General features: G+C 46.0%; 2 protein-coding genes across 4 annotated transcripts; both read left to right on the forward strand.

The window, feature by feature from the left end:
* Positions 1-4,418: 4,418 nt before the first annotated feature.
* Positions 4,419-7,218, forward strand: LOC125535698. Its single transcript, XM_048698765.1, has 3 exons — positions 4,419-4,636; positions 4,761-4,851; positions 6,830-7,218. The coding sequence occupies exons 1-3, from the start codon at positions 4,567-4,569 to the stop codon at positions 6,978-6,980; spliced, it is 312 nt and encodes a 103-aa protein (XP_048554722.1). The 5' UTR covers positions 4,419-4,566; the 3' UTR covers positions 6,981-7,218.
* Positions 7,219-11,291: 4,073 nt separating this feature from the next.
* On the forward strand, positions 11,292-19,332 carry LOC125535699 (putative disease resistance protein RGA4). 3 transcript variants are annotated; one of them, XM_048698767.1, is made up of 5 exons: positions 11,292-11,672; positions 14,738-14,836; positions 14,922-15,222; positions 15,486-18,603; positions 19,089-19,310. In XM_048698767.1, the coding sequence occupies exons 1-5, from the start codon at positions 11,345-11,347 to the stop codon at positions 19,173-19,175; spliced, it is 3,933 nt and encodes a 1,310-aa protein (XP_048554724.1). In that variant the 5' UTR covers positions 11,292-11,344; the 3' UTR covers positions 19,176-19,310. The 3 variants fall into 3 exon arrangements, with proteins under 3 accessions (XP_048554724.1, XP_048554725.1, XP_048554723.1); XM_048698768.1 differs by lacking the exon at positions 19,089-19,310 and having other exon boundaries at positions 15,486-18,030; positions 18,371-18,551; XM_048698766.1 differs by having other exon boundaries at positions 15,486-19,332.
* The last annotated feature ends 2,159 nt before the right edge of the window (positions 19,333-21,491 follow it).

Below are 21,491 nucleotides of genomic sequence, written 5' to 3' on the forward strand. Positions count from 1 at the left end.
AGGCCGGTGGAGGAGCACACCGATGGGGAGCGGTGCATGTAGAGGGAGCGCGAGGAGGAGGAGGAGCACGGCCGCGTGGCCGCACTGCCACCACCGCAACAGACGTCGGAAGAGGCAGCCCTGGCAGTCTATCAAGCCGCGTTCGGCTGGGCTGGGCCGCCTCCCGTCTTTATTGGCCTCACCCGCGGCAAAGACGGCGACAAGGTCAAGGGCAACGCCAGCGACTACAGCAGCGTGCGGGCTTTTTTAATGTTTAATTAAATGTTTAAGAGGACTTTGGCCGGCGTTGACCGGCCACTTATGTTTACTTAAATTTTTTTAAATTTATTTCGACCATGCGGGCTAAAAATGGGTCTGCCTTCCGTGGGTCATACCTGCCGACCCAAATCGAAAAGCGAACACGCGTGTTGGTCTAACCGATCTAAACGAAAGAAAAACAGACAAAGCGCGCGTTATTTGGGTCGGCGCGTTGAAGTCGCTCTAATTTCCACGTGTATCAAAATTTTGTAACCTTGTAGTTTTGGACCAGGTTCAAGCTATATTTCAAACAAATCTTTAGGTGATAAGAGCAACTCCAATGGGGCGACGCATTTCGTCCGTCCGCGTCTGTTTGGGTCGGCGCGGACAAAAGTGGCGGACCAATGCGCCGACCCAAACGGACGCGTGTCCGTTTTTCGTCCGCGGGCGACCCATTCCAGACCCATTTTTGAGCCGGATTTGCGTCGGCGCGGACACGAGACGGACACGCGCGCGCTCGCCCTCTTTCCTCACCGGGCCCGCTGGTCAGTGGCACATTGGATTCACACCCTCGCCTGCCTGCTACGTCGCCGACCATTTTTTAGATAAAAATGGATACATAGATAATTCTAGCGTACACAGATAAAAAGAAAAGACCACTACTCGTCGATTTCTGACTCCGACTCGGTAATGTCCTCCTCCGATGTCTGAATGTAGGCGTCAGCATACGCCTCGTCTTCAAAGTCCCAACCCGTCGTTTCTCGTAGCTTCAATTTCAATTGAGCTGCCTGCTTCCGCGAACGCTTGTCCTCCCGATAGGCGGCTCGCTCCCTCCTCCTCGCGTCCCTCTCCGATCTCAATTGCTTGTAAAACTGGCGCTCGTCGACGATGTCCTGCGGGTAGCCTTCACGCCACATCACCAAGGCTTCCACGTCCTTCTCTGCTATGGCGGGGCGACGCTGCCGTCTCTGGTGGACACGACGATCCTCGTCGGTGAAAAGCCGCGGGAGAGGCGCCAGATCCTGCGCCCGCTGGCTCGACACGTTGGGAAAATTCATATCCCGACGAGGCCTCAGGAGGCGCCACGCCGCCGCGTCGTGCGCGCGGGCTGCCTCCTCTGCGGTGTCGAAGGTGCCGAGGACGAGACGTTTCTCGCGAAACCAGATCTCGGTGGAGAAGGCGCCGGAGCGGCGCTCGCAGACTCCGTGAAAATCCGAAGCGCGTAGGCGGCGGATCGACATGGTGACGCAGAGACGGCGAGAGTGGGCGGCCGACAGAGTGTGGAGAGAGCGCCTTCTTTTATAGCGAGCGCCGGCCGCGGCGCGCGCGCAAACCTTTCCCGCGCGCTGGAGCGCCAAAATCAGCGCGCGCGAACCTTTCCCGCGTGTTGGAGCGTCAAAATCAAGGCGACGACACGATGTTAAACGCGCGTGGTCATGAAAATGGGTCAGCCCGTTAGGCGCACTGCCAACCCAAAACTAAAAAAGGACGGACGGCGGGCGGGCGGCCGACCCAAACGAACAAAAGGCGGATAAAAACACCGTCCGTTTGGGTCGGCCCGTTGGAGTTGCTCTAAGGTGAATTAAAATTTGCAGTGACAAGGAAGGGCTGGCTGCTGCTACTTGGGACAGCAGCTCGGCGACCAGGCGGAAGCAGCCGTAGCCGCGGGTAGGTGCCAGGTTCCATGTGCCGCTGGCCGCCGGGGTACGGGTGGGGGTGGGTGCGTCCGTGCGCGTGAACGACCGCACTGCGATTTTTCTTTTTCCTGCAAATCAAACAGCCGTGAGCCGTGCATCGCGAAACCGGGAGGCTCATTGGCTGGCTGGCTCGCAGGAAGCGCGGCCGCGGTTTCGGCCAAGGATTCCAAAACCACTGTCTGCTTTTGCCTTTATTAATCCCGGTTGCTCCAGGTGAAGCAATGGGTCGTCGCCTGCGGCCTGCCCATGGGTAGCTGCTAGTGCTGCTCGGAAATGTTGGGAGCCGCCGCCGTTCTTCGATCTGTTGTGCGCTTACCTATGTGGTAGCATATGTGTTTTTTTTCAGAAAAACTTTTGATCTGTTCATTTTCAATCATAACAATGCAATGAACATCATAAATAATAAAAATCACATTCAGATTTGTAGACGCGCCTCCATGTCCCCCACCCCCCCACCGGAGCCGGGCAAAACCTATCGTAGTAGACAGTCGAAAAATTGTCGTGCTAAGTCCCCATAGGACTAGCACACCAGAACATAAACCATTGCCGATGAAGAGTAGCATAGATCGAAAGAATCCAACCTGAAGAGACACGAGCGTAGACGAACAACGAACAAATCATCCGAGCAAATCCACCGAAGATAGATCTGCCGGAGACACATCTCCACACACCCACCGACGGTGCTAGAGGCACCACCGAAACTGAGCTGGGGCGGAAGAACCTTATTTGCCCAACATGACACGCGTACCACTCCCAATCATGAAGCAACACAATAGTCTGACAAATGCACCCCATACACCACTGCTGCGAATCCCCAACATATGTTCCCAGCATCACAGAAGCGTCCCCGTCGACTAGTTACAAATAGAGAAAATCACAACTACGACTCACACAACCAAAACAAATGCTAATAATCTTCCATCATGAAATCGGGGATGCTGATTGGGAGCAATGGATCATAAAAGATGATCTTTGTGGGCATCAACCCAAATGGATCTCCTTAGCACGGCGTATCTCTAATACATGTTGATGGCATGGGAATATTGCTCTATTGATGAGGGTGTCATAATCTCTTTATTCACTGGATCTCTATTTAACTAACCTTAAATTTTTGAACTTTACTAATTGAGACAACTATCCTTTGCTAACAAAAAAAAAACTACCACGTCCTTCCTTCTCGGCTAGCTTGTCAAAAAAAAAATCCATGCAAGCAACAACCATTACACAAAACAATGGAAGGTATGATTTGTGTACACGTCTTGTTTTTCACAAATATACCTTCTCAAAATATGACAATGTCATCCACGCAAAAATAAATAAATTCGATAATACTTAAGACCTGTGTTTCTTGTGTGTTACCAAAGACATTTTACTTCCTGTAAATGACACATGAAAGATATTAAATATTCTCTCATAAAAAGAACTACAAAAACGCATGCCATTGCAAAATCTATGGAAATATCCAATGCAACAATTGAATACTTCAAGAAACGCCATTATGACAAACGATGACATATATGTAATCACCCTGTTTTTGCATCAGTATTTTTGTGGGTAAGTCTTTCTTTGCAAATACGACAAATCCTGAAGTTGGTAGTGGCATAAACTAAATAGACATTTTCTTCCCTTTCCCTCGGCGGCTAGGACAAACTCGTCCCCTCCAAGCTTCACAGGCGAGCCCGTGGATTGTCCCCCATCTGCCTGCCGCTCCGGCGGCTGGTGTCAGGGAGTGGAATTCCGATGCCTCCGCTCCGGCTAGTAGTTTAGGTTAGGTTTTCTTTCGTCCTCGCAGGATGCGGTGTCCGGGTGGATGGCAGCGCTTCTTCTTAAAGTTTGTCTTCTGTGTTCCGATTCTCCTTGAGTTTGTCCATCTAGACGTAGTCGACAGAGCTTCGTCGTAGATTTCGTCGTCTCCTTCAGGCGGCCATGTTAGGGTTTCTCTTCGTGCATGTGCAACAACGAGATTTGGTGTCAGGTGCTTCAAATCCATTCAAAGGTTCAATAACGACGACCACAACTTCAAGGCGCTGGTCTTTAGGGCCACGTGCATGGAAATTTTCCAATTGTCATCGACAAGGTCAAGCTGACTCCGGTAGGGGAGCATCGACATCGTCGTGTCGGCGGCTCATTCTAGCGGCGGTAGTGGTAATTCAGCAGACTAGGGATCTAAGTACAATTTTATTATTTTTGAGGTGCTTTTATAGCTCTTATAATAGATTCTCAGTTTCAAAAAAATCTGGCACAGAACTACTTAAAATCTAAAATCTGATTTTTGGACGAACGATGTGCCATCAGCAACCACAGGAGAGGACACACACCATTCCCCCGCACGGCATCCGGCCCCGCTCCCGGTTCCGCCACGAAGACGCCGAAAACCACGAGCCACGTTGGTGGCGGCGCAGCCTCCACCGGCCACAGCGGACCGCGGTATCGTGCCGGCAACAGACTCATTTCCCCCGCCCCGCCCGCCCCCACCCACAGAGCCCCAAACCCTTTTCGCCTCTACTTCTACTCCTCCTCCCCCCACCCCACCCCACCCAGCCCACCGTCGCAGAAGCACACGCGCAGACAGATTGGAACCGGAGAGCTCGATCTGATAGCACAAGCTTTCGAATCCCTTCCGGCGGAAGGAATGGCGGAGGAGAAGGGGACGCTGCAGGCGATGAGGGGGTGGGTCGTGGACCACAAGCTGCGGGCCGTAGGTGCGCCGCGGGGAGCTCCCCCTCCCGCCGCCGGGGCTTCTCCTCTTTCTTTTCGTGTCGTTCCTTGCTGTGTGATTGAATTGAATTGAATCTGATCCCCTTTTTTGTTGTGTGGGTTTTGCAGGGACGCTGTGGCTCACGGGGATCGCGGGATCCATCGCCTACAACTGGTCCAGGCCCGGGATGAAGACCAGCGTCAAGCTCATCCACGCCAGGTCCGTTTCCTCTGTCTGGTGGGAGGGGGAACTGCTGTCAATTGTGCATTTCAACCTGCCTTGTTTGTCTCCTGAGTTGAATTTCTATGTTGAAGTTGATTTACTTCCAGCAATGATGCATGAACTGTGTGTTAATTTTGCCTGCCAAGTTGAAATCGGCTTAGCTCCCATCAGCAATGCCCGTGGAGTTGTAGTTGTGGTGGGTACTGGACTAATGGGTACCTGTGGTGTGCCCCTCTACTGTTGGTAAACAAGGATGCGAGTATTCAATTCTGGAGTAGTGTATCACAAATTCACAAGGATGGTATGAATTCGTAGGACAAGATGTGGTTATAGGTTGAACGGAATGCAGAAACAAAGAAACAAGAATTTCTTTCCCTGTAATCAGTGGCACCTCAGTCAGGAGTATTATGCACACACTACATTCTAAATAGATCTATTAACTTGATCTTAGAGCTATTTATGCAACAATATCCCAAAACTGATAATGACGTGAATTTGTTAAGGGAGGTAGCTGCTTTTATGTGATCAGAGGCTTAAACAGTGCAGTTTTAGTTTTCCAGTATGTCTTTGGGGTAATAATGTCATGGAAGTCCTTGGTAATACTCATATGAGTGCTTAGTATACTCACATCATGGTCCACACGGTGTCAGTTGTCAACTAGCTGTAACCCATATTAGTGCTTAGTATACCTCATCATTGTGACCCAAAAAGGGTTCTAGCTAGTCAACCTCATCACTGCGTTCAATGTAAAAGGTCAGAAATAGTTTTCTGTCACCAGACCTATAAACTGTAATGAACACATTTCTCGTGATAGCACCCTTCTCCTCAGTTTTAAAAAATTACTGTATATCACTAGGTCGTTATATGTAGGGAAAGATTAGCTTGTTGTACATATCTTTCTAGGTGTCAGTGACAATTCTGCGTATTGACACATAATCTCTACTATCCCTCATAGAAATGCAAGACTGCCTATATGTTAGAAGAGGAACTCACCAAGAATTTACCATACCTCTAGAAGATGATTTTCTTTTAAAGGAGGGATACATTCAGTGATCAATGTTATTACAATCTTATGTTATCTGATAGGCAGGTCGAAGCCAACCCATGTAAAAAACCACAGCCCAACCGCCTCTTGCCTAATTGGTCTGGTGATGAACTTTTATGATTCTTGAATCCGCAAGAGCAGCCATGATCGCACAAATATCCTTGATGATATCATGAACATAAGATCTATCCTCACCAATAGATTGAAAAAGAGACAGAACAACCGGTAGACAATCTGTTTGCCAAGGGCCCAAGATTACCTGATGCTGGGTCCACTAAGCAGCCACATAGATCCCTCTAAACAAAAATCAGTTAGGCATTCTGCTTCAACTGCACCCAGAAACTTCCACTGTGACAGAAAAAGTTATCCCAGTTAGTCTCTTATCATGACACGAAACTTCCTTGGCAGATTGACTATTGAAACTCACATCCAGATTTATCTTAAGCCAGCCAGCTATAATGGGATCCCAATAACACACATCTGAATTAGTATGGTTCTGACTTGATGTAGGCTTGAGCACCTCTGGATTTTTGTTTTGCCCTCTCGTGGATGAGAGTTGCAGGGGGGGTTATTCTGAATACTTATCAGACCTTTTATTAACGCTTTAGGTTCCTGTGATACTTCATTAATCTACCTACTTGTATTGTTCTTGACTGATCTTATAGATGTCCTGCTAAGCCTTTAGGTTCCTACTGTTAATCTTTAAGTTCCAACTGTTAATCTTTTAGGTTCCTGTGATTTCATTCAATTTGTTTGTCTACATCCTTGTTATCACTGGTGGCATTGTTCTTTTTTGACTGATCTTATCAATGTCCTTGTGCATCTCCACGATTAGTTTGCATTGTTTACTTGACCTTTTTGTGTAGTCAAATCTAACATGTTTTGGCTGTACACATACTTAATTTAATTTGAATTCTTCTACCTTGGCAGGCTTCACGCTCAGGCCCTCACTCTGGCTGCCTTGGGTTGTTCTGCGCTTGTGGAGTACTATGATCACCAGTCAGGTTCAGGATCAAAGGTTCACGACTATGCAAAGCAGTTCCTTCCATCGGACAGAAACGCCAAAAAGGACTCCGTGTAGAAGAGGCAGCAAGTTATAATATAGGCTTCCATTAGCTGATATGGAATTTGTTGATGTTATTTTCTGAGCAAACAATCTGGCATTTCACATGCCGTTATCCAAGTTCTGCAGGCTTCCTGTTCTCTGTATAAGCTACCGAACCAGCATTTAGATGCAGCCGTATGCAAATCCGTGGGGATGGAAATATGTGCTTTCCTGAACCGTGCATGAATGTAATGAATGAAATGTTTCTCTCTTACAGTACTACTGATGAAGTAAACCGACAAGGCGAGTTCGTGCGCAGAAGCTTCTGCTCAAGGCAAAAGAAAAACCTTATGGAGTGTTTTATTTCTAAACGTGACAGTAAGCATGATGCGTGTTGTGTTGGCTTTTCTCTTTTACTGCAAACGACGTTTGAGGGCGTTTTGATGGACAGATATAGTCAGCAGCCGGTCATATTCTGAAGTCTATTTAATTTCTTTCCCCTGAGCTCGTGTGGTATCCACTGCCCAGTGCCGGATAGGGTACCTCTTGGAGACGCGGACGTCTGGTTTCTCGGTGTATCTATACCCTATATAAAAAATAGCAAATAAGTAAAAGGTCAAAAAATCTGAAACATTTTTGAATAAATTTTGACCTTCCATTGTATTCCCTCCGTCCGGAAATACTTGTCATAGAAATGGATGTATCTAGACGTATTTTAGTTATAGATACATCTATTTCCATCCATTTCCGTGACAAGTAATTCCGGACGGAGAGAGTACTTGTGAAAAACATTCCACAAAAGGAAAACCCCCCCTTTGACCTCTAAAAACAAAATTTCGGCCAAAAATAGTGTGAATAGTCACCCATAATAGCAAATAATTTTTTTTGTCCAGAAGTCAAACCCTGGTTTTTTATTTGTGGAAATTCATATACTAGTGCAAAAGAAAGTCAAGTTAATTCTATACAAACTTCTGAAGTATTTTGATTATTTTGTATTTTTTTCCTCATATAGGGTGTAGATACTAAGATACAACCAGAAACCAAAGTGTATTTCCCACCTGTTGGGCACTTATTTCAGATCTAGCCTTCACCAACTTCTCCCACTTCTCTCAAACCATAGTCGCTTGATTCTTGAAGAGATTCTTGGTGAGATTCAAGAGGGAAACATTTCAAAGCAAGATCCACTCATTCCCTACACTTTAACTAATTTTTTTTACCCGCAAAAAAAAACTAATCATTTTTTTTATCCATGGCATTCTTTTGTTACTCTTAGAGGTTGGAGACCTTTAGGCGGTAAGAGTCTTCGATGAGAAATCAATTTGTGATTACCACATTGTTTGTAAAGGTTTGGAGACCGCTTCAGAGTCTACCAGATTGTTGAGGAAACATTAACTTGTAGGCGCTCGGTTGGTTGGCGAGTAGGGATTATGCTAAATGGCAAGTTAATCAGCTATTTAATCAATTAATCGACCGATTTATCAGTTTATCGGCTACTCAGTGACCCTATGAATAGAGATTAATCGGCAAGTTAACTGGTTAATCGGATAAATTCTTGAACAGGGGACTACCATGAGTAGTTGAGAATTGCCTTAATGGTAATATCTCAAGGAGGAGAAGGTGATCCATTGTGGTGTTGGATTCCCTTCATGGAATTTCTATCCTTCTAATGCTAATTAGCTCCCATTCAAGGGAGTAAACATCGAGATACATCTTTGTGTCCGTGTGTCCAAATCGATTGATGGAGTTGAAATTGTTGTATCTAACCTGTGTATTAATTTGGACAAGAGATAAGTTCTTTATTGTTTCAAAAAGGAGGACACTCTCGACCTCTACATTGATCGATGGAGTTGGAACTTACGGAGCCAACCGAGCATATCTCACCTATCTTGCTCGTCTTCAAAATTGAAATTGTCTTGTTGCTGGTGTGTGTGGCCAGTTGTTTGGCATACGCCAAAGTGTGCTTTGTGTGGCTTAAGTGGTGCCGGCTCCATTTGTGGTATGATGTGGCGAGTCGAAGTTACTTGCTCGATGAGAAGTAGTGACGATGATGTTCACAGGCAACCAGCTTGTGAAGTGTGTTTTGGTAGTCAGGTCGGTCAAGGGTGCCTAGTGTGCTTGGGTGTGTTATTATAACGGTTTTTGCCAAGTTTCTGTTAATTAACTGGTGATTCTCTCCTTAATTAAAAGGTGAGGTATTTATGCTCCCATTTCAGATGTTCAATTTTATTTTTCCGTGTCTATTAATTAATAGATCCCTTTGTTTTGTGCGTCATACGTTTCGCTCGAGACCGAAGGCGGGGACGGCATGAGGAGCGCCGACCATGGCGAGATAGAGCTGTGTACGAGCGGGAGTGGGCGATAGCCAGCTGGAGCGAGTAAGAAACTTAACAGGGGGTCGAGGGTGGGGGTGGAGGGTGTCGCGGAGTTGTTAATCAGGGCGAGACTTAGAAGGATGGTCGGGGTAGTGGCCAGCACAACGGTGGTAGGAGGTCAAAGGGGAGGGCAGGGCGGCAAGGTGGCAGCAGCCGCCAGTCGCCGGGGGCGGAGGTAGGCGGTTAGGGCTGGGTCAGCCATCGGCTACGTGACGAAGAAGAGGGAGGTGAAGATAAACAATGCACAATCTGTTTTCGGATGAAGATCTAACGGTCCTGAACAAAAGCGGCTGATGCAAACAAAATATTATGGTGCATGATGTATAGGCGCTCCTTTATTTTTCAGAAGTTGAATACAGTCATCTCATCACACACAAAGGCCATTGTGTTTGGTCAAGACGTAGCTAAGGTTTGATCGAGCACGACATCATTCCTTTGATTGATGTGTAATAGCCTGGTTCGTGTTTGTGCTTGTGCTCGTGGTCTTGTGACGCTAGCTGCCATTGCTTCCCTCAGTCAAGAGCCTAGAAATGGAATTTTATAATATAATAAAGCTTTGATGTGACATGTGACGCTGCTGCCAGTTGAGACCTATCGCTCTATCACCCAACCATGGCTCCTGTAATCGTGTTCGTGCTCATGCTCGTGTTCGTGTTCGTGCTCATTTGGACCGGGGTAGAAATTTCCTGTCTGAATCTGAATAAAGAAGAAAGGGATGGCCTGGAGCTTCGCAGCTGACTCTTAACATGGATTCGTGTTTTTCGATTTCGTGCTCGTGTTCCCGGCCCCGTCTCCCCGTCCACCCCCTCGTCTATAAAGAGCCACCCCCCGTCCGCCATTTTCGCCACGCTCTGAAGCTCCAAATTAACAGTTCTCCCCTCTACACGCTGCCAGCAGACAACTCACAAAGTCGCAGATCGTAGCTAGGCCGCCATGGATGTGGAGAGCAATGCGAGGGCCATAGCGGAGGCCGGCCGCGACTGCACCAAGCTTCCGCTGGCGCTGATCCCTGGAGGCGTTTGCCAGGCCGCGGCGGCGCTGCGGTTGTTCATCTTCAAGAAGCCCGACGGTATGTTCCTGCACCATGGTAAGGTGGCCTTCTACCTGTACTACGCCTTGCTGACGGCCGTGGCGCTCTTCGGCTTCGTCGAGGCGTCGCTGGGCTTTTGGGTGGCACGCGACCTGCACGACCATCGCTGGCAGGCTTACGGGAGGGTGGCCATGGTGGTTTCCGTCCTCTTCCTCGTCCTCGTTGGTGGCCTCGGTGGTTTTGCCATGCCAAAGTACTAGCAGCCATGAGCCTAGCTATGATCACGGTGCTTTCCCTGTATTTGGAAATATTAGAAGAAGCTCATGCAGTAAGTTTGTCCATCGATCCGCATACGAATACTGTTGATCTAGCGGATTATGTCATGTTATCTTTTTTTGTTGTTGCAAGGATGTAATGTTATCTTCTTTTTGTTTTTCTGCGGGGATGTAATGCAATCTTTGTTTACATTATTATATGCTCTGTAATTTTATTATGAGAGTTTTTACCAAGGTTTGTACTTTTATACTGTCCTGATACAAACTGTAATCACTGTAAATTCCATGGCCTGTAATAAGTCGGCTGAATTTTGTTGTACTTTGATCCACTTCTTTTCGAATTTTTGATCCACTCTGTTTGAAATGGAAAAGGGGGGAGGCCAGTTGAATAAAACGGAAGGATTGTGGCAGTTGTATGGTGGATGGATATTTGCAATAGAAAAAAAAATAGAGAATGCTGAATGCATACGCGTGAACTGAATTTTGAGTGTCACGGTCGTTCCTCTTCAGAGCAAGCAGTTCGCGACACAAGTCTGCGTTCCCTGAAAAAAAAAATGTTCCGCCAGTAGCCTAGCGGCCCAGCCCACATACACACTTTGCGGCCCACCACCACCTATAGCTTGCTTAAGAGAGATCCCCCGGCCTTGTTCCCTGAAAACTGCTCTCCCATTCGGCACTCCACACCTCCCACCGTTGACCATCGCCCGAGAAGAGGCGGCTCTGATGGAGGAAGAAGCTCTGAGGGAGGCCATGGAAGACGCCTTTCTGGAGGGCGCGGCCCAATGGCGAGCGGACACCATCCTCCAGACCCTGCAGATGGACAAGCTGGACGCGTGGATCCGCCAAGAGGGGCTTGGCGGTGACATCGAGGCGCTCAAATCTGAGATCGATGAAGTCATGGCGACGGTCTCTTATGTCAAAGGGAGGGCGGTAGGCAACAGGAGGCTGGCTAGGTCTCTCGCCGCGATCAAGCAGAAGCTCTTCGACGCCGATGACGCGGTCGACGAGCTCGACTACTACAGACTTCAACAGCAGGTCGAACTCGAAGGAGGTAATTTGATTCACAGAAATGGTTTCTATTTCAAATTCCAGTAAAATTAGAATTTGATTCATTCCAGTAATGCCATGAAAAAGATCCAAGTAAACTCTCTAGCTATGCCGCATTTGTTCTGCAATTTCGAATTTTTACATTCCGACAATCTGGGCCCGCTTGTAAGCCTGTGGTGCCGCGTGAATTCGCTACGACCACATCACGTCATCACCTCTATCGCGACGAGTCTTTCTCCTGCGTGCCGAGGAAGGAGGGCACCGCTGCCGCCCCTCGTCGAGAATGGCGCATGGCATCCCCTCCTCCCTTGTCCCTTGTCACGGCCTCGGTAGCCATTAGGTGGAACCATAGTTGTCATGTTTCCGGTACGGTGGGAACGAGGAACGGGAACGGGGGACGAGAGTCGGGGGCTAGAAAAAATAGGGTACAGTGGGGGTATACATCTCTAGAACGATTTTTCTAAAACGAAAACGTGATCCAATCAATTCCGGTACGATGAATCCGGTACGGTACCATGGAACGAGGAACGTGAATCTTTACGGGTGCGGGGAGCAACTGGCTGGGAGGGACCGAGGGAGTACTTATACAGGGAACTGGCTACATCGTCGATTCATGAAGACTAAAATATATCATCTCCTTCCCAATGAAAAAATTATTAGGAGCCTTAGAGTAATTGGAGAGCAGAACAAGGAATTATTTAGGGGAGTGGAAAAGAACGGGGCAGAAATTAAAACGAGGAGTTCATGATTGATATGGTTGACCTTTTGGTTACTCGATCGATTCAAGAACCAAGACTGTCGAGTCGCCGAACCTGAATCGACGATCTGGCTGCGGAAACACCGAATCCGCATCGAATCTTACCGAATCGACCCTCGTTCCCGAATCTGATTCCGGGTCGATGAATCCAGATCGAGGGACGGCCCATCGTTCCCCGTTTCCGGCTACTATGGGTGGAACCACGGCGAAAGTACCCTGCTTGCGAGCTCATATACACCTTCAATTAACAGTAAGTTCGAAAGTAGTGGCGGAGCCAGGATTGATGCAAACCCCGGGCCTAATTTTTTTCCAGCAACATGGAAACTTTCCATAGCATATAAAAACTACAAAAGTTCTTCACCGCCGTAAAAGATACCGCATATGAAAAGCTCACAGACCCAATTGCACTAGAATATCAACTCAATGTATAACAATCCAACAAAATAGACACTCCTGTTATGACTTATGGGACCGATAAAAAACAGTTTCTTCATCGTCTATTTTTTCTAAAACATGAAATCGAATTGATATAAAAATGCATCAATTTAAGATCAATCAATACATATACACAGTAAATTTCAATGCAATTTATGTTCGATATAGGCACGCAAAACCTACCAATGTTGGAGAATGGAGTGCCCGGCGGCTGCAGCAGCAACACAGGGGCCAGGGGACGGGGCTTAGACCGGGGAGGCTAGCAGTAGGCGTGGAATCATGTGCGCATTGTGGATGCAGGGACAGGCGCCCCGGCAGCATCGCAACAGTACGACGTTTTGGGCCAGGACTATAGAAGAGGGCATGCAGCGCCAAGGAGGGGGCAGGGGTAGTCGAGATCGTGAGGAAGACAGCGGACAGCAGCGCCGAGCAGGGCAAGCGGCGGTGCGTGCGCGTGATCTGTCTCTAGGTCGGCAATTTGGGCGATTGGAAGGGATAGAGCTTTCGTACAAGGCTTCAGGCTTTGTGTGTGCCCAGGCTGTGCTGGGCTGCGCCCCAGGCCCAGTACGAAATATGCATAGGTATAGGGCTAAACCATTCCTCACGCCCCGGGCCTGGGCCCTGGGTGCCCGGGGCCTGGCTCCGCCCCTGTTCGAAAGTAATTAGTAAAAAAATCAGAAAAATCTGAATTTTTTGGGGTACAAACATTGACTAATTATCAACATGCGTGCAAATTTTCATGAAGAAACAACATTCCAAAAATGCTTCCTTAAAAGTACAAAATCAATGCTCCAAAATACTTTAAAAAACAGACTTTTTGGAGCATCAATTTTGTTTTTTCACGGACGCATTCTGGAATGTTGTTTCTTCATGAAAATTTGCACCCATGTTTTGAATTCTTCAATGTTTGTTCCTAACAAATTTCAGATTCTTTTAATCTATTTTATTATTCTTTTTTACTGTTCATGAGGGACCATGTGAGCTCGTGAGCAGAAACTCCATGCCGCCACTTCATTTTGCCATGTGCTACTTGCGTCTTGAGCCACTGTCAGAGTTTATTCTTTTGATGTTCATCTTGAAAACTGGTACATACGAAATTATATTGAGACATAGCAAAAAAAGTATTATTATTATGTACAATCACAATTTTTTTGAAGGAAATTGGGAGGGGAAACCCGGCCCCTACCTACAGTTTTTTATTTTTAAAAACATAAGCAAAACGCTTATGCATGCAATTTATTTCGGGCCATCAAGACTCATGTAAAAAGAAAACATTAATGTGTACGTGTGTGTGTGTGGGGGGGGTGGGGGGCATATCTTGTCTCCGCCATTTTAGTTTCCCAATTTATGTGGTAATGTTATGCACTTTTTTTCTTCAATATTTTTTAACAAAGGAGAAGGTTAAATATAATCTTTTTTTTACCAAACAGGACATCTTTTATTTCAGTATCAATATATTGTGTCTCATTTTAATCATTTTTTTATTTCAATGTAATTTACGAATAGATTAATTATGATCGACACAGCGTTATTTGTCGACATTGTCTTGCTGCCGGGACGAACATGCTTCCTCAATGATGGCACCTCGATGTCCCTGTCATTGCCACCGATCATTGTGATAGTGGTCAATTGTTGCGGGGCCTGGGGGCGGTTGTGGAGGAGGCACACGATGACATGCGAGGAGGGTTAAAGTGGGTTAATTCCCTAAAGCGGCCAGTTTTTTGGGAGTTAGACATTTATTAGGATCGACTAGAGTTGCCCTTAGAATTGAAAAAAATTGGGCTATCGAGCGCAAGCTTTAGACGTGGTTGATCACATCAATCATCAAATTATCTTTGTTTCAGTCACCACTCACCAACACCTTGTCCATCTCCCAGCAGGCCAATACCCGCTGCTGTCTTCATCCAACGCGCACAACCGCTTCGCCTCTGACGGTGTTATCCAGTCTTGCACCGCAGCCACAGTGACTAACACCGGTTAGCCGCCGAAGGACCTCACCTTGATAATATCGTTTTTCTGGTCTAGCAGGACCATGCTAACAGCCCTCTTCTTTTGGCGCAGTTACTTTGCATGAGCCCGAAGGCATGCATGAAGCAGCACGAGTCGATCATGGCACATCGAGGGGCGATGGTGATATTATACCGCCGAGAACAGGTCGTGGCAAAAAAAGATCCCCGCATTGGGTTGATTTTGACGAGATATATGACACTGATGGAAAAACCGTGGGGGCGGAATGTAGACACTGTAAAAAGAAACTTAAATACGACGGTAAACAAGGGCCAAGAGTCTTGATGACTCACTCCAATAGTGCCAAGTGTAAGAATACGCGAGAAGCACGTCCCCAGCCGCCAAGCCATTCAAGGTACGGTTTCAAACTCAAAAAACGACGTACATTTCTTCATTTCTACAAATTGCAACGACACACATCTTATTCTACATCTTTGCGAAGAGATGTGCAGCTGGACTTTTATTTGTTACGAAGGGAAATTGCATTTGAATTGCTTTAGGACATAGTTTACGTCATGAAAGCTGAATGTTATACACTTGGTTCATCTTATTCTTTGAAAGTGCTCACAACTTAACACGCATATGCTTAACAATCCCTTGCCTTTTTTCTTCTCACAGCATGGATGATGCTACTGAAAATGCTACCCCCGTTGCTGTAAGTAATTCACCCAGCATACCAAGGATGGGAACGAATCCAGAGCCAACACAAATCACCGCAGCTGTTGCTCACCCTTGGAATAAAGACGAAATTTCCAGTAAGATACAGAAAATAACTCATCAGTTGCAAGGCATCCGAGGGGATGTGACAAAGGATCTCAACATGTTTGGGTCACACTCTGGTGCAAGTTCAGTTCTCCATCAAAGTACAGCCTCAGATCCATGCCGAAGAACATCAAGTCTTCTTCAAGGCAAAGTGTATGGGAGAGACAAAGAGAAGAGCTCCATCATAAAGTTGATGACAACTGGTAAATCTGACAGTGTAACTGTTGTGCCTATTGTAGGCATTGGAGGTACTGGGAAGACAGCTCTCGCGCAATTTGTATATAATGATCCGAAAGTGCAAGACCATTTTGACCACAGCATATGGGTTTGGGTGTCTAACAACTTTGATGAAATGGTACTGACGAGAGAGATATTAGATATTGTCCCTCGAGAAAAACACGAAGGGTTATGCAGCCTTGACAAACTTCAGCAGGTCTTGAAAACTCATATTGAATCAAAGAGGGTTCTACTTATTTTAGACGATGTCTGGGATGACAAGAACATTCGCAGATTGGACCTAATACTTGCTCCTTTCAAGTCAGACAATCCAAATGGCAACGTGATCCTTGTGACAACTAGAAATCTCTCTGTTGCAAAAAGGATAGGAATGACTGAACCAGTTGTGTTAGGTGCGCTGGAAGATGACGAATTGTGGTTATTGCTCAAAGCACGAGCATTTGGTAAAGAGAACTATGAAGAGCATGGAAATCTAACGATCATTGGACAGGAAATAGCAGGCAAGCTAAAGGGTAACCCATTAGCAGCAGTAACTGCAGGGGAACTATTAAGAGTTGATCTTACTGTTGATCACTGGAATAAAATTCTCAAGGACGAAGATTGGAAATTGTTGGGGCTCAGTGGAGGCATCATGGCTTCTTTGAAGCGTAGCTATGATCAGTTGCCGTACCATCTACACCAATGCTTCTCGTATTGTTCTATATTCCCCGACAGTTATAAGTTTCTTGGTGAGGAGTTGGTCCGTATTTGGATTTCACAAGGATTTGTCCAACAGAGCCATCCAAGTAAGAAATTAGAGGAGATAGGAATGGACTATTTGGCAGATTTGGTGAACATGGGCTATTTTCAGCAAGTTGGAAGAGAAATTTCATATGTTTTGTGTGGTCTTATGCATGATTTTGCAAGGATGGTTTCAAAAACTGACTGTGCAATTATAGATGGTCTACAGTGCAATGATATATTACTAACTGTACAACATTTGTCAATAGTATGGAGCACATATCCGTATTGGAACACATCTCAGATTAACAAGTTTATAGAAAATTTGAGAAATACAATTGCACCAGTAGTTACAAAACTGAGGTCGTTGGTGTTTATCGGGCACTACAAGTCTTCTTTCTTCCAGTCCTTCCAAGACATATTCCGGAAGGCTCCTAATTTACGTCTGCTGCAAATATCTGCAACCTTTGCAGATTTTAATTCCCTCATGTGCAGTTCTGTTAATCCTACTCATCTTCGCTATCTAAAACTGACGGCCAATGAGGCGAGGGGGGGTTTGCCTCAGGTTTTGAGCAATTTTTGTCACCTTCAAGTATTAGATGTCGGCTCAAGCACTCATCTTGATGTACCTGATGGCATGAATAATCTTGTCAGTTTGCGGCATCTTGTTGCAACTTCCATTGATAGAATTGGCAAATTGACCTCACTTCAGACACTAAACAATTTCAGCGTACAAGATTCCAATGGCTTTCAGATTATAGAACTTCAATGCATGAACGATCTTGTCCAACTTGGGGTTTCTCAACTTCAAAATGTTAAGACTCAGGAGGAGGCTTGTGGAGCAGGACTGCTTGACAAATGGCACTTAGAAAAGCTGCACTTGTCCTGGGAGGATATCAACCTGAATATTTTAGATGTTGAGAACGTCACGTGCTCTGAACCTTCTACCAGCATAGAAACAGAGGAGTGCTTGCAAAAAGAGGTGCTTGAGGGTCTTCAACCACATGAAAACCTAAAGCATCTTCAGATATTTGGATACAATGGTGCCACCTCTCCATCTTGGCTATCTGGATACAGATGCAATATCTCTGTTACCTCCTTACAGACTCTGCATTTGGAGAACTGTAGAAAATGGCGGATACTTCCATCTCTGCAATTGCTTCCCCTTCTTAGAAAATTAAAGTTAAGCGGCATGCCAAAAGTAGTAAAAATATCAGTTCCTTCGTTAGAGGAGCTGGTGTTAGTTAAGATGAAAAAGCTGGAGACATGCTCCTGCACTTATATGAGGGGGTTGAACTCCTGTTTAAGGGTTCTGAAAATTAAGAATTGCACTTCATTGAAGGTGTTTGATCTGTTTGGGGACGGCCATAAATTTAAAACTGAGAAGAAGTCATGGTTGCCACGTATTTGGGAACTTGTTATCCACAACTGTCCTCTTTTGCTGGTACCACACCCTTTACCATCTTCAAGTATTGTTTCTAGAATTTCCATGAGGGGAGTTTCGAATTTTCCAAGTATAGAGGCATCGTCCTTTGGAAGTTTAATCATCGGCAAGGATCCTGGTAGATCTGATTATTATGAACATGAATATGATTCTAACAAGGATCGTTTTGAGGTGCTTTCTGATGAGCCGTTGGTGTTAGATGGAAAGATTTTGGCATTCCATAATCTAAGTTTCCTGACAGAGTTGATAATAGGTTACTGCAGAAATCTAATGTTTATTTCATTAGAAGGATTAAGTCAACTTGTATCCTTAAAGACACTGAGAATAGTGTATTGTCCAGGGATTTCCAGTTTCGATGTTCCACCAGAGCATGCCCGTGAAGATTTGACAGCTGCAAAATACAATGCCATCCCATCTCTTAAACATATAATGATCCGGTCATGCGGCATAGCATGGGAGTGGCTATCATTGATTGTGCAATATGCGCCAGCACTAACGGAATTGGATGTACAGAACTGCCCAGAATTGGAATCTTTACAGCTGAACTCCTGCACGGCACTGCAAAAGTTGAAGGTATGTACATGTGAATCGCTTGGCACACTAGATGTCTTGCAATCCCGTTCCCTCTGCATTATGGAAGTAAGGGGCGCCCCAAATTTGAAATCTCTACGGCTGCACTCCTGCACGGCACTGCTAATGTTGGATATTCGGAGCTGCACATCACTCTCTACACTGGAGGGCTTTCAATCCCTTGGCAGCCTCATGTATTTGTATCTACGGGAATGCCCTTGCTTGCATTCATGTTTGGAGGGTTTGCCAGTGCAGGACTACGAATTATGCCCTCAACTGAAATATCTTTCTATTAGTGACTTCTCTTTCCTTGCCACGTCTTTCTGCAAGCAACTCACATCACTCCAGAGCTTAGAAATTAGTGGTTTTGAAAAAGAAACACCAGCAGAAGGACTAACAGATGAGGAAGAGACAGGGCTTCTGCTCCTCAGTTCCCTTACAGAGCTCCGATTTATGTGTTACAAATATCTCAAAAGATCTTCCTGCAGGCCTGCACAGACTTCGCTTTCTCCAGGTGTTGGATATTTCATTTTGTCCGAGCATCTCAGGATTGCCGGACCTCCCGCCTTTTCTAGAGGAGTTGAAAGTCTTCCGGGGCAGTGAGGAGCTGAAACGTCAATCCAAATCGCTAGTGTCAAGCAAGTTAAAGGTCAAAATTGACGACCAATATGTGAACTGATTACTCGGTGGCTTGTCAAGCACAACCTGCACAACAGATGTAGTTGTACACTTTTGAGGTATATTTCTAGCATAAATCATGTTATGCCCAGAGTTTACTGTACTGCGGTGCCTTTTTCTTTTTGTGTGTGGAAGCAGCAAAAACTGACTTTAGGCCAGCTCCTCGACAGGATTGCTTTCACGTCAGAACCTTATCATAATTTGATCTGTTTGCTGACATACAGAAGATGTCCGAATGTGTCAAGGCTGCCGGAAGCGGGCCTTCCACCTTCGCTGGAAGAGTTGGACATCTCGCTTTGCAGCGAGGAGCTGAACGGTCAGTGTAGAATGCTCACGACAAGCAAGCTAAGGGCTGGCATTAGTTTCCAAGATGTGAATTGGCTAGTCGTTGTCTCGTTAAGCATGAGCTTGTACCTCCACAAGGATATCGCTGTACTGCTTTTGAGGTATACTTCTACAATACATCATGTTGAAGTTTTTTAGGGGCGAGTAGATCATGTTAGAATTAACATACTGAAGTGATATTGTTCTTTTTTTCTGCGAGTATAAGAAACTGTCTTATGCCAGTTCCTGGACAGGTTTGCTTTCACTTTAGAGCCTCATCCTTTGCTGTCATGTCAACTGTAGCAGTCAATTTCCTGTCCAAAAAAAAATGATAGCAGTCAACAGGTATACTAGTCTGTTTCGCTGCTTCTTACTTCAGTTTTCTAGTCTTGTGAGCTGAAAATGATTATTGCTTTTCACTTCCTTGACATCTGAAGGCAAATCAAAGACACAATTTCAAGGATGCATTGTGCTGTTCATCGGCCTGAAGAAGCTTATCCAAAACTTCCTCAAAACACAATCCGGAAATGCTCTGCTGCTACAAATAATGCACTTTGTATTTCGGAACTCCACCTCTTAGCCAGCATATGTTGCTCCGTCAGAATTCAGGACGCGTGAGAAGACACCTGATTTGTTCATAGATTTCAACTAGTATAACGCCCGTGCGCTGCCACGGGCTCTTCAAAATTTATAATCAGTATCTTTCATTTATCATCCCTTTATATTGGGTGATTATAGGGTGCTCTAATTAGAAACACAACAATCAAATATTAGGAAATTTCACCGAACGAACAACAACGAATAATACGATATCTATCAAACGAATAAAATGAGGTCATATTTTTGGTCCGTCATGCACTTCTGTTGAAAAGTGCCTATCCCTTTTAGAATCAACCCACTGTTTGCTCGCACGCAAAAAAAATACATCTCTAAAGTGGGGAACCGATCGGTGCCAAAAAGAACTCAAACTCCTATCCAATCTCGACTTCGTGCTCTTCCACTTCCATTGATAAAGATGGGACGTCAAGGGTTTCATCATGATGACCTCGAGCAGCCGCCGACATCCCTCCCCACATCTACCCCTACCCCCTGCTGCCGCTTGCACTGTCCTTGCTCCTCGAGGGAGCTAGGGACACAATGTTCTCTAGGATGGGCATGACCAGATCCACGAGGAGGCCACATTCTTCCATGGGAACCCAACCAAGCACACCACCCTCCGCAACCATCCAATCCCAGCCTAACAACAAAGTCAAGACCCGCCATCGATCCACAAATCAGGCTCGCCGCATTCAGGTTCACTGCAAGTCTGCGACGAGTCTGTAGTCGACATCTTGACTTTGGCTATCCCCACGGAAGAATCATCGGATCCTGCTTACTTTTACCATCACTTCGTCTCTTCCCAAGGCAGCGACACCACCCAGCCAATCACCACCACCGCTTGCGGCTTGCCTACATAAAATCATGAGAAATCCCCACGGCGGTGCTGTAAGATCACCTTGGCGACCTCGACAGTGACCGACTGGTCAAAGATCTAAGCTAGCCGCTCTTTGTAGAAACCAATAGAAGTAGGCATGTGACTCAGATTTGTTCTTTGGTGTGCATGCGTTTCTTGCTGCCCACCAGCTCTTGTCTACAACTCGCCTATCTCTGTACCAGCTCTTGGTCTACAACTCGCCTATCTCCATGCTCGAGACGACCAAGCTCGATGCGCAAGCCGCATACGTCTGCTAGAGCTATATCCAGGCCCTATGATTTTTGGATCACTGGCACTATGGGTGCCAAGACCGGAGTCGCCCTCATCCACCAAGTGGATCAAGGAGGCCCACCACCTAGACTCTACATCGCAACATTTTGTGTTTTCCTATAAAAAGTAAAGAACCTTCTCTAAT

Source organism: Triticum urartu, chromosome 2 (genome assembly GCF_003073215.2).
Source record: "Triticum urartu cultivar G1812 chromosome 2, Tu2.1, whole genome shotgun sequence".
NCBI classification, from domain to species: domain Eukaryota; kingdom Viridiplantae; phylum Streptophyta; class Magnoliopsida; order Poales; family Poaceae; genus Triticum; species Triticum urartu.

Coding starts and splice junctions, on each gene's coding strand:
- LOC125535698 (XM_048698765.1), top strand. CDS start 4,567: ATGGCGGAGGAGAAGGGGACGCTGCAGGCGATGAGGGGGTGGGTCGTG. Junction 4,637..4,760: donor CCACAAGCTGCGGGCCGTAG/GTGCGCCGCGGG, acceptor TGGGTTTTGCAG/GGACGCTGTGGCTCACGGGG. Junction 4,852..6,829: donor GTCAAGCTCATCCACGCCAG/GTCCGTTTCCTC, acceptor CTACCTTGGCAG/GCTTCACGCTCAGGCCCTCA.
- LOC125535699 (XM_048698766.1), top strand. CDS start 11,345: ATGGAGGAAGAAGCTCTGAGGGAGGCCATGGAAGACGCCTTTCTGGAG. Junction 11,673..14,737: donor GCAGGTCGAACTCGAAGGAG/GTAATTTGATTC, acceptor TCCATCTCCCAG/CAGGCCAATACCCGCTGCTG. Junction 15,223..15,485: donor CAGCCGCCAAGCCATTCAAG/GTACGGTTTCAA, acceptor TTCTTCTCACAG/CATGGATGATGCTACTGAAA.